Source organism: Tachysurus fulvidraco, chromosome 25 (assembly GCF_022655615.1).
Source record: "Tachysurus fulvidraco isolate hzauxx_2018 chromosome 25, HZAU_PFXX_2.0, whole genome shotgun sequence".
NCBI lineage: Eukaryota > Metazoa > Chordata > Actinopteri > Siluriformes > Bagridae > Tachysurus > Tachysurus fulvidraco.
The window spans coordinates 6,884,535-6,904,415 of NC_062542.1; the positions used below are offsets into that span (position 1 = coordinate 6,884,535).

General features: G+C 40.3%; 1 protein-coding gene across 3 annotated transcripts; it reads right to left on the reverse strand.

The window, feature by feature from the left end:
* Window positions 1-329: 329 nt before the first annotated feature.
* On the reverse strand, window positions 330-16,005 carry stx17 (syntaxin 17). 3 transcript variants are annotated; one of them, XM_027175896.2, is made up of 8 exons: window positions 15,854-16,005; window positions 15,222-15,415; window positions 13,166-13,231; window positions 8,101-8,320; window positions 7,906-8,015; window positions 7,711-7,761; window positions 3,951-4,037; window positions 330-1,702 (listed from the first exon to the last, which is right to left on the reverse strand). In XM_027175896.2, exons 2-8 carry the CDS (start codon window positions 15,342-15,344, stop codon window positions 1,469-1,471), a joined length of 891 nt encoding a protein of 296 aa, XP_027031697.1. In that variant the 5' UTR covers window positions 15,345-15,415; window positions 15,854-16,005; the 3' UTR covers window positions 330-1,468. The 3 variants fall into 3 exon arrangements, with proteins under 3 accessions (XP_027031697.1, XP_027031704.1, XP_027031711.1); XM_027175903.2 differs by lacking the exons at window positions 15,222-15,415; window positions 15,854-16,005 and adding an exon at window positions 13,347-13,502; XM_027175910.2 differs by lacking the exon at window positions 15,854-16,005 and having other exon boundaries at window positions 1,350-1,702; window positions 3,842-4,037; window positions 15,222-15,380.
* Between the last annotated feature and the right edge of the window lie 3,876 nt (window positions 16,006-19,881).

A 19,881-nucleotide genomic window follows, 5' to 3' on the forward strand; every position in this document is an offset into this window, starting at 1 on the left:
ACAAATGCTGCATTGCTTACATTATAGCAGCTGTTAAAGATCAATCCATAACCGGTCTCTCTCTCTCTCTCTCTCTCTGGAAGTTATGATGACAGGGAAAGAAAAAAAAAAAAAGGCACAGCTTGACCATCTCAGATTAATCCTGAAGACTTCCCTGTGGTGGAAAAACGCACCGTTCCGAAGCACTAACACTGGAGCGTCATTCCTAAAACATCTCCACCAACCTTTTATATACTGATACTACCACTGATGCATGATGGGAATTAAAAATAACACAATGCTGAAATCACAGATTCGGTTAGAAAGATGGAAATCGAATTAAAACACCAATTAGTTTATTTATTTATTTATTCCTTCTTTTAAAATTTATGCATACATACACTTAGCCAGAACCCTTTATTTGTAAATGTTAGCAAGAATCCAAATATCCAGATCTCAGTTTAATTTTCTAGATCTTTCTCCATGGATCATAAACATTTAAGCTTAAATTATTTGACCTGTTTGAACAAGAACAACAGGGTTTAAAGAAAAGTAAGCAGCTTTGATTTTTTTTTTCGTTTGTTAGAAACTATATAAACGTGGTGAATCGGAGCACTTTTTAACAAAACCAGCTAGTTACCTACCTGCATTAGTTACACAACAGTACTAAAGGTGTTAGAAAGCTGTTGGCACAAATTCGTGTGTGAGAGACCGAGCCTGGCACGGTCCATGTATACTTATCTGTATCTGTAGTGTAATAATTCACATTAAAAACTCGCTTTATTACACACACACAACCTACTGCTAAGGTATCTGTCACACTGTATGCAGCAGAAAGTCAGTAAGACTCATCTATAAGTAATCCTAATTCATCTGCAGGCATTTAATGTAAACTGCTAAATTACAAGGTGAATAACACTCATTGCAAATGGGTTAGAGATCAAAAGCATTGGTTTAGAAAAGTTAAAACAGGACGTTACAGTGCTTTAATCTGAACAAATTAAGAACAATCTGCTTATATACAGTATATTAGATATTAGAGAATTAACTAATGTATTGTTCTGTAATCATTGTGACAGGCCTAATTGTGATTGTCCTTTATTGTTGTCTGGTATTGTGTGTGATTTTAGCGGATGTCTCCTTACTCACACTTAACGGTACAATTTGTGCTGCACTCAAGCTCATCATTCATAACCCCAACACCGATGACCCCCTGGTGCCTGTGAACTGGCTCAGCTCGATCGATAAAAATCTCTTCTTTTTTTTTTTAAACCACGACCCATATGGCACCCGGACGGCCGTCTGACCAGCAGTCACGTCGATAACGCGGGTTATGATATCATATACTGCTACACACTCTTTGGAAATTGCTGTTTTGGTGCAGTCTGTTTAAGGCAGTTGAGTTGAGAGAGGAGCAGTAAGACTCTACATGATGTATAAATACCAGCGGCAGTACAGGACTCCAGTCTCCTCACCAGGAGCAGGTGTGTTATTGCACATGCTCGTGTTCATGGTTAGTGTTGAGTCGTTGAAGCTGAAGCTCCACTCTTTCTTTCTTCTTGCGTTGGATGAAGTTTCCTCCGGCGAAGCCGATCAAGCCTCCTCCCACTGCGGCTGCCATGCCGGCCACTTTAAATCCCGCCAGCAATCCAAGTGGTCCTGCCAAGACGGTGCCAACCACTGCACCTGCTACGGGCAACATTGCCAGGCTCGACTTTGCTGCCTTTACACACAAAAATGAGCCACAGTTAATGTGAGGTTTATAGTTATTATAAGCTATATCATTTATCATTGCTACGAAAAATGACTAATTAATCAAAGTCCTTAATCCATGGAAATAAAATATAAGCATACTTGTAGTGTTACGATCCCATACGACGTCATTAACCGTAGTCTCTCGCGCCTGTTATGACTTGTGCTAATAAAGAATGATAAAATCTGTAATCTACTCATTTTCCTGCATTATCTTTACTCTGTCTTTTTGTGGTGGAATCTATCCCAGGGACAATGTAGGAACACACCCCGGTTGGGATGCTTGTCCTTTCGCAGTGCTCTAATGCGCCCTTTCATACACTCATTCATACCTGGGGGTCGTCAAACCACTGACATGCTTGTGGGAGGAAACCCACAGAGAATGTGTGAAATTGTACCCTGACATTATCCAGAGCTAGAAAATCTTATTTTCTACTATATATTTAGAGAAACTTTGTGCTATTTGTTTTATTTTACAGACTGAACGCCTAATGGGAGAGTTCAGATTTTTCAATCTGCTCTGTACATAAAAATAATGATTTACTTCATTCCTTACAGAATAAAGGCTACCTGATGCTAATCAGGAGTACATGGGTGTTTGTGTGGTTTGTATGTTAGCAGAGGGTACATATGAGGGTCAAAACTATAGTCTGAACATCTGTGAAGTGTGTGTGTGTGTGTGTGTGTGTGTGTGTGTGTGTGTGTGTGTGTGTGTGTGTGTGTGTGTGTGTTCACTATCTCTCTCGATAAAGCAAGATTAAAATGGATGACTGCAGATCACAACCTGAGTGGCTACGTTCAGTGTTATCAGGTAAAAGGAGAAACCGATCACTCTAATTAAAGGACACACACACACACAGAGACACACACAAACACACAGAGACACACAAACACACACACACACACACACACACACACACACACACACACACAATATTTCATCCATGTTTAACTTTAAGGCATTGACACCCATCAAATGAAACCTTTATTCTCTGCTCATCATTTTTTTATCTCACCAACTTCAGAAGCACTTAATTACCAACAGAACCAGTTGCGAGAGAAAAAGAGAGAGACAGAGAGAGAGGGGGGAAAAGGAAGGAAGGGGGGAGAATTACGTGTGAATGACATGATGAACCATGACGTAATTCTGACACCCCTTTTCCACTGACACAACGGCCGTGCTACTTTAGGGAACCTTCGGTGAATCTTTAACAGTCAAGGCATTACACAATCAGATCTATCAGATATGAGGTTTTTTTCCTAATGCAGAACACAAAGATAACAGCTGGAGATTTCACAAGCTGAACCTTCTGCCTTAACAACATATTTTCCTCGCCGAATTCGATGTTAAAACTTGAGCATCTAAACCAAGTACACAAATAATTCTTTTTATTACTTAGCTACTGCTTGAAAGGCCAACATTGTGTTAAAGCAACATTATGTGTATACTGCAACACTTTCTTTTGTAAAGATACATTTGTAGGGCAGAAGGACGAGGGCCTCACTGCATCAGTTCAAAGTCCTGAGACAGCACTTTAAGGGTTGAGATATATAGGGTGAGTGTGTGTGTGTGTGTGTGTGTGTGTGTGTGTGTGTGTGTGTGCCTCCTCCTGTTCTTTTCAGCTGAAGCAGAAGTGAAGCCATTTTCAACACACAACTGTAACACTGTACTTAATGGAACCACATAAACTCGGTACAACAGACATATTTGGGTTCTAACAAAGATCAATACAACATACACTCACTCTATATACCTTAGTTCTAACCCTTCCTATGTTCACTGTTGTTGCAACTCCTGTGTGTGTGTGTGTGTGTGTGTGTGTGTGTGTGTGTGTGTGTGTGTGTGTGTGTGTGTGTGTGTGTGTATTGAACCCCCAGCTGGAGCTCAAAAGCAGTCTTTATACACTCTTTTCCACCCTTTAGACCTCTGTTCACTCACACAGTCACACACTCATCGACTCTCTGCGAGAGGCCGACACAACACGCATCGATTCCCTCGGCTGCACGCCTTTTACCGACCCCGCAAACCCTCTCTGTCGCTCACTCTCTCCCCCATTCTCCGCTCCCCCCCGCCCCCTTCCGCCCTCCTTATGCACTTAATTGCCACTTCCTTGCACGCCGGTATGGATCGATGGCCCGATGGAGTTGCTAGGCCTCGGCTAAAGCAGGGGGCTGGAGTGAGATCGATTCCCCAGCGGGAGCTGCCTCTCTCTCCTCACCTTCCCGAGGCTGCGTGTCCCCTCCTCCACGTTAGCCGTCGCCGTGATAACGTTGGCCTCAATGCTGTCGATCTTCTCCTGCTGAGCCTGAGACGAGACAGCAGAGGAGAAAGTTAAGGACTTTGGAAAAGCAAATCCCATGCATGTTTCTCACACTCCGTCAATCCCATACATACAAACACTTATCTAACACAAACATTAAACAGCCCACCAGCTTCTCAGTACCTAAAATCTCTCCTATACATCTTGTATTCTCATTAGTCGATATAAAATCTAGACAGTATATTACATTGCTGATGAATTCTGGATTCTGATTGGTCAGACTGGGTTTCATTTCCAATCATCAACGATCACTGATTCTAATGTTATCGTTTTTATAGAAACAACTAATGCAACAATGCCTGAGATTTGTTTGGCAGATGGCCTACAAAATCCGAGTGCAATGAAAAGATCATTTAAAAAAAACCTAAGAAATAAAAACGGTAATCATTGATATGGTTAACATTAACGAAAGGAGTCGGTGCTTCATGGGGAGGTCTATAGAAAAGAAGACGTGTAAATGATCATATTTCTGTTAAACTGCATGACGAGCCACGTTCTCTCTGTTACTTAATGACAGTACGACTGTGACCGTACAGTATATTGTCCCCTGGATACTCAACATTAAATAGATAAATATGATGTTCTGTAATAAACCAAACCAGCACACCGCTGTAGTAGAAGAGGAATAAAAACTTTAGGTTTTATTAGAAAATAATGACCTTCAGGCAAACAGTCCACCTCAGGTCTTGATATTAAGCAATTTATTTCTTCTTCCACTTCTTTCATTGGTTTGAGAATGACATGTCCACGAGATTAAGCAATTTGGACAAAAGGTATATTTTAATGGACAATCCTGCAGCACTAATATGAGTAACAGTCAGCATTCCTGACATATAGAACACGTTGTATTCTATCCCAATATCAGAAGCATTGTCGGAATCGATCCATCATCGGTGTTACATAAGACTAATATAAATGACTTTATACAAATCAGAAAGATCCACAGGGGCTTTTCCCACTGACACGTCTGTTTAACCTCAGTCTGCACTAAACCCAGGTTTGACCCATAACACACTTAACAAAGCCACACTAATATCACTCGCTGATCTCCCCCTCCTGCCTGATCGCACACAGCTTGGCCCCGCTCTCACACCCGCATCCCACAGACACACCACCGGCGGTGTGTGTGCATGTGTGTGTGTGATGGGGCAGAAGTGTGGGATTGGAGGGGCCATGGGGCTGAGAGTTGGTCAGAAACCTTATGAAATATTCAAAGAGTGGCAGCTGTCTCTCTGTCTCAATCAGCGTGAGCTCAGAGTAATCGCTGCACACACAAACCTCACACACACACACACACACAGTGTGTGCAGTGTTAAATCTGCATTAATTCACCATCCTGCAATCTTTAATTGTGTGTGTGTGTCTTTGTGTCTGTGTGTAAAATTCAGCAATAACTATTATGCGTTTGGTAGATATAACTTTCAGAATGTTTTCACGTCATTTCCAGAAATTATATTAGCACCCACCGAGCCCAAGCATGTGTCCGTGTATACGCTTGACTATACGCTCTACAGTATTTCTCCTGACCGTTGTCCCTCGTAATCCGCAAGGTCATTTCCACACCGGTATGTGTTTTTTCAGGCGTGTTCTAATAAGTGTTGTTGTCAGTCAGGACAAAGCCGTGTACTCATGGGGCTGTGACACGGAGGGAGAGGTTTTTACTGACGCAGAGCTTATGTTTGCTGTCAGACACACACGCTCTGTCTGACACACACGAACGCAAGAGGATCATACGAACATATCAGAAGTTCACACACCCAGGTGTACACAAAACACTCCTACCTGTCTGTCCGTAAAAACGCAAACATCGCTACATGAATCGCAAAACACACACGTCAGAATTTTGATACTAGAAATCGAAAGGTTAAGATGGTTTTGTAACTCTTCGATAAAATGGCCTTTAACTAAATGCGTGTCACGTACACCTTTTTCTGTTGCTCATATTAAATAACAAAATATTGAAATATTTTATGCACTAAAAGTAATATTATATCACTTCACTTCTCCCAAACACTTATTGCTGTATTTCTGTGCTTCTCGTGGGTCTTATGGAAGCACTTATTAATTATAATAATATAAGATTCTACCCTGCGTATTGAGCATTTTGAGCACGAGTTAATCGGAAACTGTTCGGGATTTAACAATTCATAATAAGTCATCATAAAAAGTCCTAATAAAGCCATGATATAGTGACTCTCTGGGATTTCCTTCCTTATGAAAGCTTTTCACAGCACGTGTTACAAACTCACAGTGTATCATCATCTAATGCGTCGCCAAAGCAGTCAGAAATGAAACGGTATAATTAAATATGATTAGAATAAACATTTTAAGTGCTGAGGTTGGACATACACACAAACCTGATTAAACAAATTACACACCTCTATGAAATCTTCCGTTCTTCCTCTACATGTCTCTTAGGACCGTGTGCTAATCAGTACCGTCTGCGTGCAACCCGGAAAGACACTCAGGAGAGCACTGACACACACACACACACACACACACACACACACACACACACACACACACACACACACACACACACACACATGCGCGCGTGTGCCTCCAGGGTGCACTTTCAGCTTTGTGTGTCTGAGCTATTGTGTGTGTATATGTGTGTGTGTGTGTGTGTGTGTGTGTATACACAATTATGTGTTTTACAGCTCTCATGAACATTGGGCCTCGTTTTTAAAAAACAGCTATACAAAAATATTCATTCTTAAATCGCTCTCTAGAGCATTTACACAAGAAATGTGCTATTCTTAAGTCCATGTTGCTCCTAACACTTTTCCCCCATGAAGGACTCATAACAGTTTCTTATATTTTGAGGAAAATGTAGTTACTTTAGAAAAATATGTCTGTCTTATTTAGACCCCTGAGATATGAATCTTAAATGATGGGCTTTAAATCATATAACTGGCGATGAGTTACTGCAAGTTTACCTACGGATTACACTAACAAGGTGTAAATACCTGTTTTTATTAAATCCAGTTACACACATGGACATGTTAATGACAACATGAATCTATACATTAAGAGATGAATAAAACTAGCTGAGCAATTAGGAATAATCGGCGACCTCTAAAATCTCAGTGACCATTTAGTTGTCATTTTCTTGGCATTCGGTCAGCTCTCTGTGAGCTTTACCTTATATGGAGTTACTTTACCTTATTTGGAGGTGTCGTGAAATGCAAATCAGAAGTGAGACTGGAGTGAGTGTGTGTGTGTGTGTGTGTGTGTGTGTGTGTGTGTGTGTGTGTGTGTGTGTGTGTGTGTGTGTGAGTGAGTGTGTCTGTGTGTGTGTGTGTATGTGTGTGTGTGTGCACGTGATAATGGCGAGTAGATCGTCTAGATTCTCATTAATCCATGCTGGTTAGCGGATGGCTGACGGACTGTCACTGATGTCTGTGTCTCTGTTCAATCACTCGCATGCACCCGCACACACACACACACACACTCACACACACACACACACACACACACGGGATCAATACCTTCTTGTTGGCTCTCAGAAGACAAGAGGCTGCCTGTCTGACAGCTGCTGCTAACCCTTAACGTTTCTGTCACTACACTTTATCAAACCCTTCACACACACACACACACACACACACACACGCACTATTAAAATACTGACACATAGTTTAGAGGAGCTGATACTCACATGCACGAGAGAGCAGAACTCCTTCACTAACCCATTGAGCTCCAATAGATCCTGAAAGAACACACACACACACACACACACACACACACACACACACACACACACACACACACACACACACACACACACACACACATTACACTGAGACACAGATGTTATTGCATTGTCCACAGTCTGTGTGTGAGTATACTACACCTCCTCTAAGGAGTCCCAGGATTCTGCAGCATTTTGTTCAGCTGGAATAGCAGGTAAATAAACTTGAAACTGAGTGACAGGTGACTCGTCTCCGCCCACATCATCTTCACCTGAGAAATCACACACATTCCATAGCAACATGAAAAAAAAACATCATTGACATCTCTAAACCCTTAACACACATCCCACACTTACTATATGCTGAGTCGGAGGTCGTGTGAGTGTCTGTGCCGTCGGCCTGATGTGGGCGTGTCCCTGGATGATTGACAGAGTCTGAATGAAGGCGCAGGAAGTCTTGAGCGGCGACCAAGGCGCGCTCTCTGATTGGCTGGACGAGTTTCTCCAGCGAAGAAGCTTCAGAACTGCGAACACGGTGGCACAACTTCTCCATCTCGTGCAGATTAGAGCGCAACTGCTACAGAGAGAGAAGACAAGAGAATTTTAACATCTACAGTCTACAGGGACTTCTTTAGTTTTATTTATGAAATAGCAAATACAAAACAGGGCTGCAATTTGATTTTGGTGTTTGGTGTAGGGACACACTGTCTTGTAGGAAACCAACTGTACTTTTTTGCAAAACAACCAAATACAAAGTAAAGCAAGCGTACAATAAATTAATTAAAACATGTATCTGGGTCAATGAACCAGTTGTGGGACATTTCTGCTCAGATGAACCCAGAGTAACAGAAATGACCTGAACTGGGTTACGTTTAATCCAGCATGTAGGTTTTGAGAGTAGAGACCTTGTGATAATGTAGACTTATCTCTGTAAGTGTGTTTGAGATGTTCGTTTATATTTTCACATCTGTTCACCATTGGTGTGTGTCATTTCGACACAACTGTGACTAGAACCCTAACAAATGCTGACTGCTGCCTGCCTAACAAGTGTCTGGTGTGTTTTTGTCTATAGACTTATAATTTATCCATCTCACAAATTAGTCCAGTGTCTGAACTGATAAACTATGCAAATTTAAATACACAAATCTTCCAAAGACATACATATATATATACACACACACACACACACACACACACATACATACATACACACACACACAGTAGTGAAAAATGCTGGAGTATCCTTTTGAAACATACTAATGCATGTACGCACACACACACAGACACATCGTAGGGATCACAGATCAATCCAACAGCCTCAGGCCAAGAAGTCAAGGGTCAACTGCAGTCCAATCAAATGGTTCCACTCTAGTGCTCTCATTAAAGCCACATGTTCACAAACGCTCACATGTACAGCACTGGTCAATAATAAAGACATACTGTACTAGACACACATAAAAAATGACATATGAGCAAGAATCTAAAGTAGGGGTCGAAAGGTAGACACCTAACAGACACACACTGCGTTAAATTCTTCTGCTGTTTGTGCACATGATAAGACTTGCATCTGCATCTGCATCAGTCTCTTTCTCTCTCTCTCTCTCTCTCTCTCTCTCTCTCTCTCTCTCTCTCTCTCTCTCTCTCTCTCTCTCTCTCTTTTTCTCCAGAGAGGCACTTAAATTGTAGCTTCACTTCATGTGTGTGTCATCAGCCAGCCATCGACGCCTCATACACCTACACTGGCAGACAGAGGAAAGCTCTCTGGGGTCTCTGGAGGAAACATCCCAGGTGCCATGGTCACAACCAATACCAAACACACTCACACACACACACACACACCTTACACGACTGTTCCCTGAGCACCTGGAACAGATTCGAAGAGACTCGAACACTGGTGTTACATGCCTGTCTAGCCCATAACTAAGAGAAAAGGCATCAGAGTAACGTCTCACACACCGAAGGAACTCGCCGGGGAGTTACATGCTTTACCTGTCAACACCCACTGGCCAAGAACTGATAACAGACTTTTTTTTTTTTTTTTAAATAGCAGCAAAAATCTTCACTATAAAGTAATAATGATCGAGTTTAATTATATAAGCTAGCACTTGGTCAAACATGAAGGGGCAAGTTGTTATGATAAAAAATGATGAGCCACCAGTTTTAGATTATTTTAAGAGGTTTATTTCCCAGAAATACCACATCCCATGGTTTTCTATTGCTTTTATACCACCATTTACCAACGCTTATTTATTTTTTATTCAAAGTAAATTTGGCTACAAACAGACTTTCTTTTAGCAGACAATCTTCTCTAAAGCTCGTCAGAGAATCTGCAAAGCCCTACGAGACTTAAAAAGATTGTGTTTCCTCACTTAAAACCATCGATAATTACACAGCTCCTTACAGAAATGAAACCAAACCGGCCAATCAGCTTAGAGAATCCTGCAATGCTGTGGTACAAGATACAGTAAGAGATAAGACACAAATATTTTTGCCCCATCATCTGGAGAATCTAAAACACGTCAGGGTCATTTGTTTAACCCTCTCAACAGTTTAAAACCTTCAAAATTCCAAGAGAAATTGATTCCGTTGGCAGAAACCTTCAAAAATATTGATTTATCTCTGCTCATGATTTTCCATTATAAAATAGCAAGATAAAAAAATTTATCATTTATAATTTAACATTAAAAAAAGCCAGTAAAAGGAGCTTTCCTGGTTTAAGGAGCATAATAGTGATGTAATATTAACATTAGCTATTTAATCAGAAACTGTGGTGATAGCAAAACTCGGTGGGATTGTGGGTTTTTAGGTGATGTGTGCAGTAACCCAACACATTTCAATATAATGCTTTAGCAGTCCCGTTGACATTGCTTAGTGCAGGAGAGTACCACTTATTTAAGGCAAAAGAAAAAGTTGATCAGACACTGATTGGATTCGTATGTTGCTTGTCTCCCATTTACTGGAAAAAACAATGTTTTTTTTTGGATTTCTGAGGTAATAATGTTATCTTTATCGTTTTCCATCTTCAGATAGTGGACGTGGAGCCCCCGTTCTCTGAGAGCTCAATGTGCTGCCACTTTGGGGTAATTTCCATGTTTTTAAGTCTTTTCCATTCACAATGATGAGTCAGAAGAAAGTACTACAGAATAAGTGGCATTTATTCTGGTCGGGTTTATTACCACATATAAAACAAAATAAACCTATGCAAGCGGATTACAAAAAGAGAGAGAAAGAGAGAGACTCTCACACACAACCCCAGACTACAATAACCAAAATTCAAACAGACAAAAACTCAGACAAAACTGTTGCAGACATCAAACAGATAAATGTACACGTTTAAGTGTCTCACCGTCAGAAGTTTGACAAAAAAATTTACCATTTAAAACAAAAATTTAACAGGGGTTATGATGTGATGATTTGCAAACATTTCTGACTTGTATCTTCAAACCAATATGATGAGTCAAAAAATTTAGACAAGTGCCTCATTTCCATTAACGATAACTTAACTAACCATACGGAGCCATAACCAAAGCCTTATCTGAGTTCAACAGCTAGAAGATATTCGTAGTCAAATATCCACTCAAACAAAAGCTCAACAGAATACTAGTCATCATGTGCTTAAAAACGAAGCATTTACAGACTAAATAATGCAGGCCCAGAACTCACAAATATAGCCATGATGGTGTTAACTGTTGAACAATGTTCTCCTTGTTCTCCAGGCACCAGGACTAGCAGTGATTCCAGCAACGTGTAATGAAGCGTTAAGGCAATGATATCTTGTTCTTTGCTCTCCACTGTACTACAATGAAAGAGTATATTTGTTAAATGACCTGGAATTCCTCACTGAGCCACTACAGGTAAAAATGTCTATTCTACAATTCTTGGGCAAGAAGCTAGATTCATTAAGAATGCTAGCCACCTTGTCACCCCAGTGTAGATGATGTTATCAGGATCATCAATCCAGTATGTATGGTACCAGTTCCAGATGACGATGCCAGGACTGTTAACCGGAGCTACAACAGTATTGTCAGAATTAAGGATCAGTCTAAAATTAAACTCCAAATACCAGCCTTGTCCCCAAGGCTTAGGGACAGAACTCACTGGAGAGACATAAAAGATGTTCTCCTGAGAGTGGTGCCCAAGTGGAGAGAGATCACTAGAGAAGCCCCACACTAGTGGTGCCCCAGATCATTTTACAATTGTACAGTTTACAATTATCCTCTTCACCAATTGCAAATACAGACACAGGCAACTGTGGCTGGACCTTGACAATCCATTGGGTCAAAAATAACAGGCCCAGATCTGGCATACCTGTCTACTGTATGCATTTTTATCTCCACCTTTGACTCTGCAAACATTGCACAGAATTCAGAGATCAGACCATGTAGTTCCTTATGTGCCCTTATGAGCCTTGATTTCTGCTACTTCTCTAACTATTGGACAGAATGCTTTGGCAGCTATTGTTGGAAAAAAAAAATCGTTAACCTCGGCCAGGTCACCGTTGGAGTAAAGAGCTGGTGGAGGACTGCAGCCCAGCAGTCCAAGATGTTCTGCTGAAAGCATGAGTCTCTAGTACACAGGCCTTGTGTGTTTCATGACTGATGTGCATTCTGTCATCTGGATGCCTTCCTACAGAGACTGCTAGACTGGTATGGAAAGTGTGTGTGTGTGTGTGTGGCTCCCACATCAACATATCGCAGCACCGTAAATGGCGTCTTGCTTAGTGGTCTTACACATCCACCATGCTACCCCAACCACCTGGCTTTGGATCTCAGATTTGTAATGGAATCCCTTAAAACCTTTTGTTGCCCCACACCGAAAAGTGAACAGAAATTGGTCTCTTCAAAAAACTTTTTGCTAGCAATCAATTCGTGAGAGTGGGTTAGTGGTTAGCATGTTTGCCTCACACCTCCAGGCTCGGGGTTCGATTCCCGCCTCCGCCTTGTGTGTGTGGAGTTTGCATGTTCTCCCTGTGCCTCGGGGGTTTCCTCCGGTTTCCTCCCCTGGTCCAAAGACATGTATGGTAGGTTGATTGGCATCTCTGGAAAATTGTCTGTAGTGTGTGAGTGAATGAGAGTGTGTGTGCCCTGTGATGGGTTGGCACTCCGTCCAGGGTGTATCCTGCCTTGATGCCTGATGACGCCTGAGATAGGCACAGGCTCCCCGTGACCCGAGGTAGTTCGGATAAGCGGTAGAAAATGAGTGAGTGAGAGTATCTTGTCTGACTTCTTGTGTCTTGTCCTGCACTGTTTACACCAGGTTGTACAGATGCTCTTTATGTATCTAGGACTAACTACCTAAATCCTTAGCTCTGTCTTTGTTCTATGTAGCACCAGGTCCTGGAGAAACGTTGTCTCATTTCACTGCGTACTGCAACAGCTATATATGGTTGAAATTACAATAAAAGCTTCTTGACTTGACTTACCTGCACGGTGCGGCTAGCATTGATGTGCTCCTGGTGCAGTTTGTCCCATTGTTGGTTTCTATGGAACTGCAGAGTAAATCCACAGTACTAATCATCAATATGTTTAATATAACAACATCATAGAACAATTATTTTGCAGACAATACATGCATGCTGGTTTGAACATAAGGGACTTAATTACATTTGTCATTTCATCTCCATTTCGGACGATGCCACACTCAATGTTTGTTGTCCACGTTAGTGCTGCACGATTAATCATATCGCAATCGCGATATCAAGCCTGTGCGATTATATGACGCAAAATGCTGTGATTTTATGAAATAAATAAATAATAAATAAATGCATGTGTGGACATCACAACCCATTCTCTCTGAAAGCTGTTTGCCTGTTTCATACACTACACCTCTATCCGCCAAGAAAGAAAAAAAAAAGACCAGTGAGTTTCAGTTTAGGCAGTGGCACGTGTGGCGCGTGTGGTCATGTGACTTTTTCCGGTGTGCAGCGCGGAACGGGTGAAGATGGATGCCGAGCAGACGGACACTGAACTGGTGGCCAGAAAAAATGCTACCTCTGTTATATGTAGTGGTAATTTCGTCAGACGAGACGAGACGAGACGAAATATGTTGAACAACCTTTTTTTTTCATAAGACGAGACGATGACAAGACTGCACCACTGTCCAAAAACGCTGATTAAGACTAAATTAACATGCATTATTGTTGACGAAAAAAGACGAGACGAAAATGGTTTGTATGAAATAAAAACTAAGATAAAATCTCTCTTCATTTTCGTCTACAATTGTCCCTATTTCATCAGCTGTTACGACTTTAAAATATTCAGAACGAGTTGGCGGCTTGGCGCTGTTGCTCGTTACAGGTCTCATACGCCTGTTTGTTTACACCTAATTGTATTGCTTCCGCTAAAGAAAATAGTGCGCTCCGTCTCTACGGTTAGAATCCTGTGTGTCCATGGCAACGCTCTGTTTTACATTTCAACGGTGTGTTATAGTTAGCAGCGGTCTGTTATCAAGAAATAAAATAGTGTGTGCGTAGAAAAAATTCGTCCACACGCCGCTCAAAAAAAAGAAAAGAAAAAAAAAGTCCTGAGCGCAAGTCCACCGTCTGGGCTTTTTGTGTTAAATTATATTTCCTGTCGCAGGCGCTTTTATTGTACATGACAGCTTATGTCCCGATGACCGGTCTTTAAAAGGATTAAAAGCAGTATCAATAAAGTAAGAAATGTGATGTGCAGTCAAGTTCGAGTGTATGCACTGTTTATCCGAGTGTTCTCAACTTCTCACTGATACTTTTGTGATTCGCGGAGTTTTGACAAGTTTTATAGACTTGATATTGTTCCTTATTCAAAAGTGGTGACAGAAAAAAACTCTTTACCCCCCAACCTGAAACCTCTTCCCCTGTCACAATCCCACATCATAATCAAAATTAATAATTAGGCTTAAAAGCAAATGTATATGTAAGGGAATCAAGTTTAATAATTACATGTAATATTGCTCCAAATATCATCAATAATGGTGTGTGCAATACCATGTATAACTTGCATTTAAGTTGGTAATTTAATATATATATATATATATATATATATATATATATATATATATATATATATATATATATATATATATATACACACACACACACACACACACACACACACACACACACACACACACACACATACTGTACACCTACAGTTTTGATCTTAGGCTTTTCATTCATCAGCATTAATGTGTTATTTTATATTTTAATTTGAAAACGTTTTGCATTTGTTTGTTGTTGCTGCTAGTTTGAGTTTAGAAATACAAATTTCAGTAATCTGTGTGTGCATTTTCCTTGAGAACCAAGCAAGTTGACTCATGATACCATTTGTTTATTATATCGCAATCGCAATATTGACCTCAATAATCGCAATATGACATTTTCCCCAAATCGTGCAGCCCTAGTCCACGTATATGCATATATCCAAAAATGCCCAAAGTCCTATACTTTCCAATTTGACCAAAGGGAGAAATATTATACTTCTAACTGCATACTTGTTTACCTTCTCTATGTTATGCTGGTGCTTATGAAGGCGCTCCAGATCAGTGGGTATTACCACTTTGATGAACTTCTGGATGGGAGCTTCTAGACGCCTCAGCGTCAGCTTGCCTTCCTCATCTGCCATGCTTCAACCTCTCTGAAAGGTCATGGGCTCAAACATACAGTCATCCTTTGTATAATGTGATTCTTGATGCACTGCAAGGATGGAATAAAGGAACGGACACAGGTATCAACAGCTGTGAATGTTGAATTATATGCAAAACATTTTTTATTGTTTGCATCGTGGCTTAAATTCATTTTTTTCTTTCTAAATTCACAAAACCTTTCACACAGAACTCCATTAAACATCTAAGACAATGTAAAGAACATCTGGAACATCTGAATACAGCCAGACTGATGTATAAAAGTTCACCATAGATGGTTTCTTTCACAAAGGCTGAATCCTAAACAGCAAAACATCTCTCATAGTGCACTACATAGGGCGTAAAATCCATTATGTTACAAACCTACTGCATATAGAGCACTTATATAGGGAGAATATTAATTCATCCATTAATTAAGTAACTAATGACGAAATACATTCATTCGCTCGTTGACAGCATCTAAACATAAAACTGAAACATATTTTCTCACCTTAAATACAGTTTGTTTGTGCAGAACCCTCTTAAAACTGATTCTATTGTTGCCCGTCGTCAAAAACTTTATTTGTAAACACGTTCCTCTTCTTCCGTGTGCACCACTAAAATCTGTCCGTCTTAGAAACAAGTCGCAAAGTGGAACCAAAGCGAGGGCCGGTTTTTTTTTTTTTGTTTGTTTGTTTGTGTGTTTTTTTTGTTTTGTTTTGAATTTATTTATTTGTTTGTTTGTTTGTTTGTTTATTCGTTCGAAATCTGATTAGAAGTATTGCAAGAAGAACGTCAGAAGTCTGTATTAGTCGTTATGTATCTATGTACATTTATAAATGTAAAATAAATTCCTTTAAAACTGTTTTATAATGTACATGAATATATAAATTGTGTGCGATCATTGAGGATGTATCGATACCGACACCGATACAGGATATGGGTTTGATGCCATAATCAATTTTTTGTACTCGTACTCAATACATTCTGTGATACTAACATCAGATACTGATACAATGTGATTATATATAGCATGTAATTATAACGCATAAAAGTGGAGTAAAGCAAACATGCAAAATTGTCACTTCAGTTCTGCGAGCACTGAGCATGCTTCTTGCAAACATCATTGCATGCAAACTTCCTGCAAGCTTCCTTGTGAGTCACAGCATGTTTTGCTCATTTTAATGACCATGCTCAGGTTGGCCACTTTCATACTCGCTATTACAGAACACCGTAAAAACATCAGGATAAACCTTAGCAAGATGAGTTCATCGAGAGCAGCTCACAACAGCAGCCAACTAGTAAAATGTTTGGTGAAATTTCTTATTGCCTAATACTGAGTAGGTTGTACTCAGGTTGCTATCAATAAGACTTTTTATGTGACACATGCATTACAATTGAGTGACATTATGTTTTCCCCCCCGGCATATTAGATCTGTGATCAGATCACAGGCTGAGCAGATATAGGTTAAGTGCTTTGCTCAAGGGCCCAACTTGGATGCACTGGTACTTGAGAACCAAAATACACACTTAATTATCCTCATGTGCAACGCTATGCTAATGCTACTCCTACACCTAAACCTACCCCAGTAAAAAACCTTTAACCTCAGTAAAAACCATTGGCTCTTTTTTTCTACATTTTTTAATACTAAAAGCTATAGTTTTGTTTCGTGAAATATATCTGAAATGATCAGATATTGCTATTCATGTGAGGACATTTGGTTCCCATGAAGATATTAACACACACACACACACATAACACACACACAATACACACACAACACACACACCTGCTCCTCCCTCTGGGCCCTAGTGATCAGTGTTTCCGGCTTAAGAGAACACCAGCAGATTAACCACATGTGTGAACTGAGCTTCAACCAAAGCCTGCTGTGTGCTTTCTATCGCCCTCACTCTCGCTCTCATGCACATTTTATTTCTGGTGCTCCCTAGGGCTCCTTGAAAAGCTCTGGCACCATGGGTTCAGTTACTTGCACGCACACACGTGCGCACACACACACACACACACACACACACATATACACACAAAAGAAAACACATGAAAGAAAAGGGTCATATATAACTGCCGCTTTCAAAGAGACAACAAAAGCATCACCCACACAGCAAGGTTTCATAAACCTACACCATAGATAACTAGCAGTTTACAAACAGATTGTTCAGAAATCTTTATGAGAATTTAATATATATTGAAATCCTGTTGCATCGCTAGCATGTCAAGCCACAGAAGCACACATTCGGTTATCACTATTGGCACTATTTGTACTTATATGATTCAGCAGTCAAGTTTGTGGTGTATTCAGCTTCCAAATCTAGACCTGACTGTCACGTTTAACTCCAACTCCAACTCAACTCCAGACTCAGATAATCAATCAGAAAGCGTTAAATCCAGTCCACAAGTTTTAATGTAGGCCATATAAACACATCGAGAACAAAACAACCCATCCAGAGAAAAACAAAACAGAAAAAAGCAAGAAACAGAGATAGAGCTAAAGAAGCAGTGGGAGGATGGAAAAACTGAAAGTGCCTGTGGTAGAAACGAAAAAACTCTCAAGAAGACAGTCTGAATATGTCAATCTCAAATAGTGCCACAAAAGTAGATGAAAAAGGCCATGGTGTGGTTCTGTCTTTCACTTGTCCACCCCCGTTTTCACCACTAATCTGCCCACGCACTCTTTTATTCCCCAATGGGGGAGTCCCGGCATGCGATTGAGGAAGGCGCTGACTTTATAAACTTTAAATTAGGGATCACCCTTTCGTTCTGGTTATCTTCATCGATATCCTCAGCTCTTCAACTTAAACTCTTTTGAGTATGAAACAAAATCTAAAAAAAAGCAACAACATCAACACAGCATGTAGAGATTACAACGACACATTTATGACTCAGTTCACAAGTGCATTGATGAGCTACTCTTGTAGTATTACTACAAGATTCTGCTTTAATAACATTGTGTGTTGGTAAGATGACTTGGGATGACATGTTTTACTCGGCACTTAACTAAACCGATGAATAAATGTAGCCTTTTAGCTATTGTTGGTTCACGGATCGTGTATTGAATTAGCTACAGCAATAAAAAAAAACACAAGCCTTGTTTCTACAATTGAGGTAAACATTTGACACATCCATATAGTTTAGATTTTGTTACTGAAGCACACAAATATCTTGCTGAATAAGCAGATGGCCTGAATAATGATTGGCTGTAAAGTTTCTGCAAACTGTAAATAAACAAAAATACAAAAAATGGTAACTGCTCGATCACAGGATTTCTCCCAGGAACACTGAGCATTATGTTCAAATGCACCCTGAAGGGAAAACTGGTCTGATTTGGGGGCGTCCAAAAAAAAGTCACCAATCCAGGTACTTGGATGATTTTAGAGGTTAGAACGATTTGCAAATTTGCTGCTAATTTGTACTGCCACTGTTCAAATATAAATCTATCAACATTCTAATAAACATTCTAAGCATTCTAAGAATAGATTTCTGAGTGGGAGGGACAGCAATACTCTGTCCACTGTCAATCACACAAGCTCCATCTGTATGAGTTTGTCAGCTTACTGTAATGCATGAGGCGACTGTCTCAGAGGAAACACGTGTTAGCCTTCTCCATATCTGTGTGATAGGAGAGAGATAGCTAGAGTTTAGGAAATTGGCGAATGATCAAATTGGATTTGTTTTGGATATTTTTCCTTTGTATGCCACCAGTCTCATTATCTGCAAGACCCAACACTCCTTAATTATTAATCCATGTGTAAAAACCTGATCTTTTCACACCGTATATATAATACAGTTAAATGTTCAATACATTGATGTGTTTTTCACCAGACTTCTGTGTTCTTTCTGTCACACCAGTAGCCAATCTTAGTGCACCTAAACAATCACTATTTTTATTTGCCTTTGTTTAATTGATTGATTTATTTGTAAGGAGAATTTGTACAAATGACAAATACATTATATAAGCATTTTATGACAGTTTGTGTGACTAATGTGTGTGTGTGTTTGTGTGTGTATGCCTGGGGAATTTGGAGGAGGGGCCGAGGCTCATTCTTGTGTTAAAGCTCTGCTGCCACTCGTCACAGCGTGAGTCCGGCCCTGCTGATCCCTCTCAACAAATTCACTAACAGCTGATCAATATTACATGAGCCGCTCAGTACACACACACACATGCACAGTTGGTGTGTGTGTGTGTGTGTGCATGAGCCCCTCCCCTCTTGCTCTAATAGAAGGCTGTAATGAAGACTCCAGGGGGATCTGCTACCTGTCACTCCAGATCGATCTGCCTGCTAACTGACTGACAGCTTCACCAAGCCTCCCTCCACCTGCCTCTGTCTCTACCACTCCTGAAAGCTCCAAACCATAATATATTGAGATATTTTAATAAATAGTTGACTGTTACCTACAGTAAAGGAATAGTTCGCTTTCATTTCCTTATATTTGATCCTTTACTTCATCATCATGTCTAGGTACTTTTAGCTATTTTTATGAGCACAGTACCTTTGGTAAAGTGATGTGCTTACTCATTATTT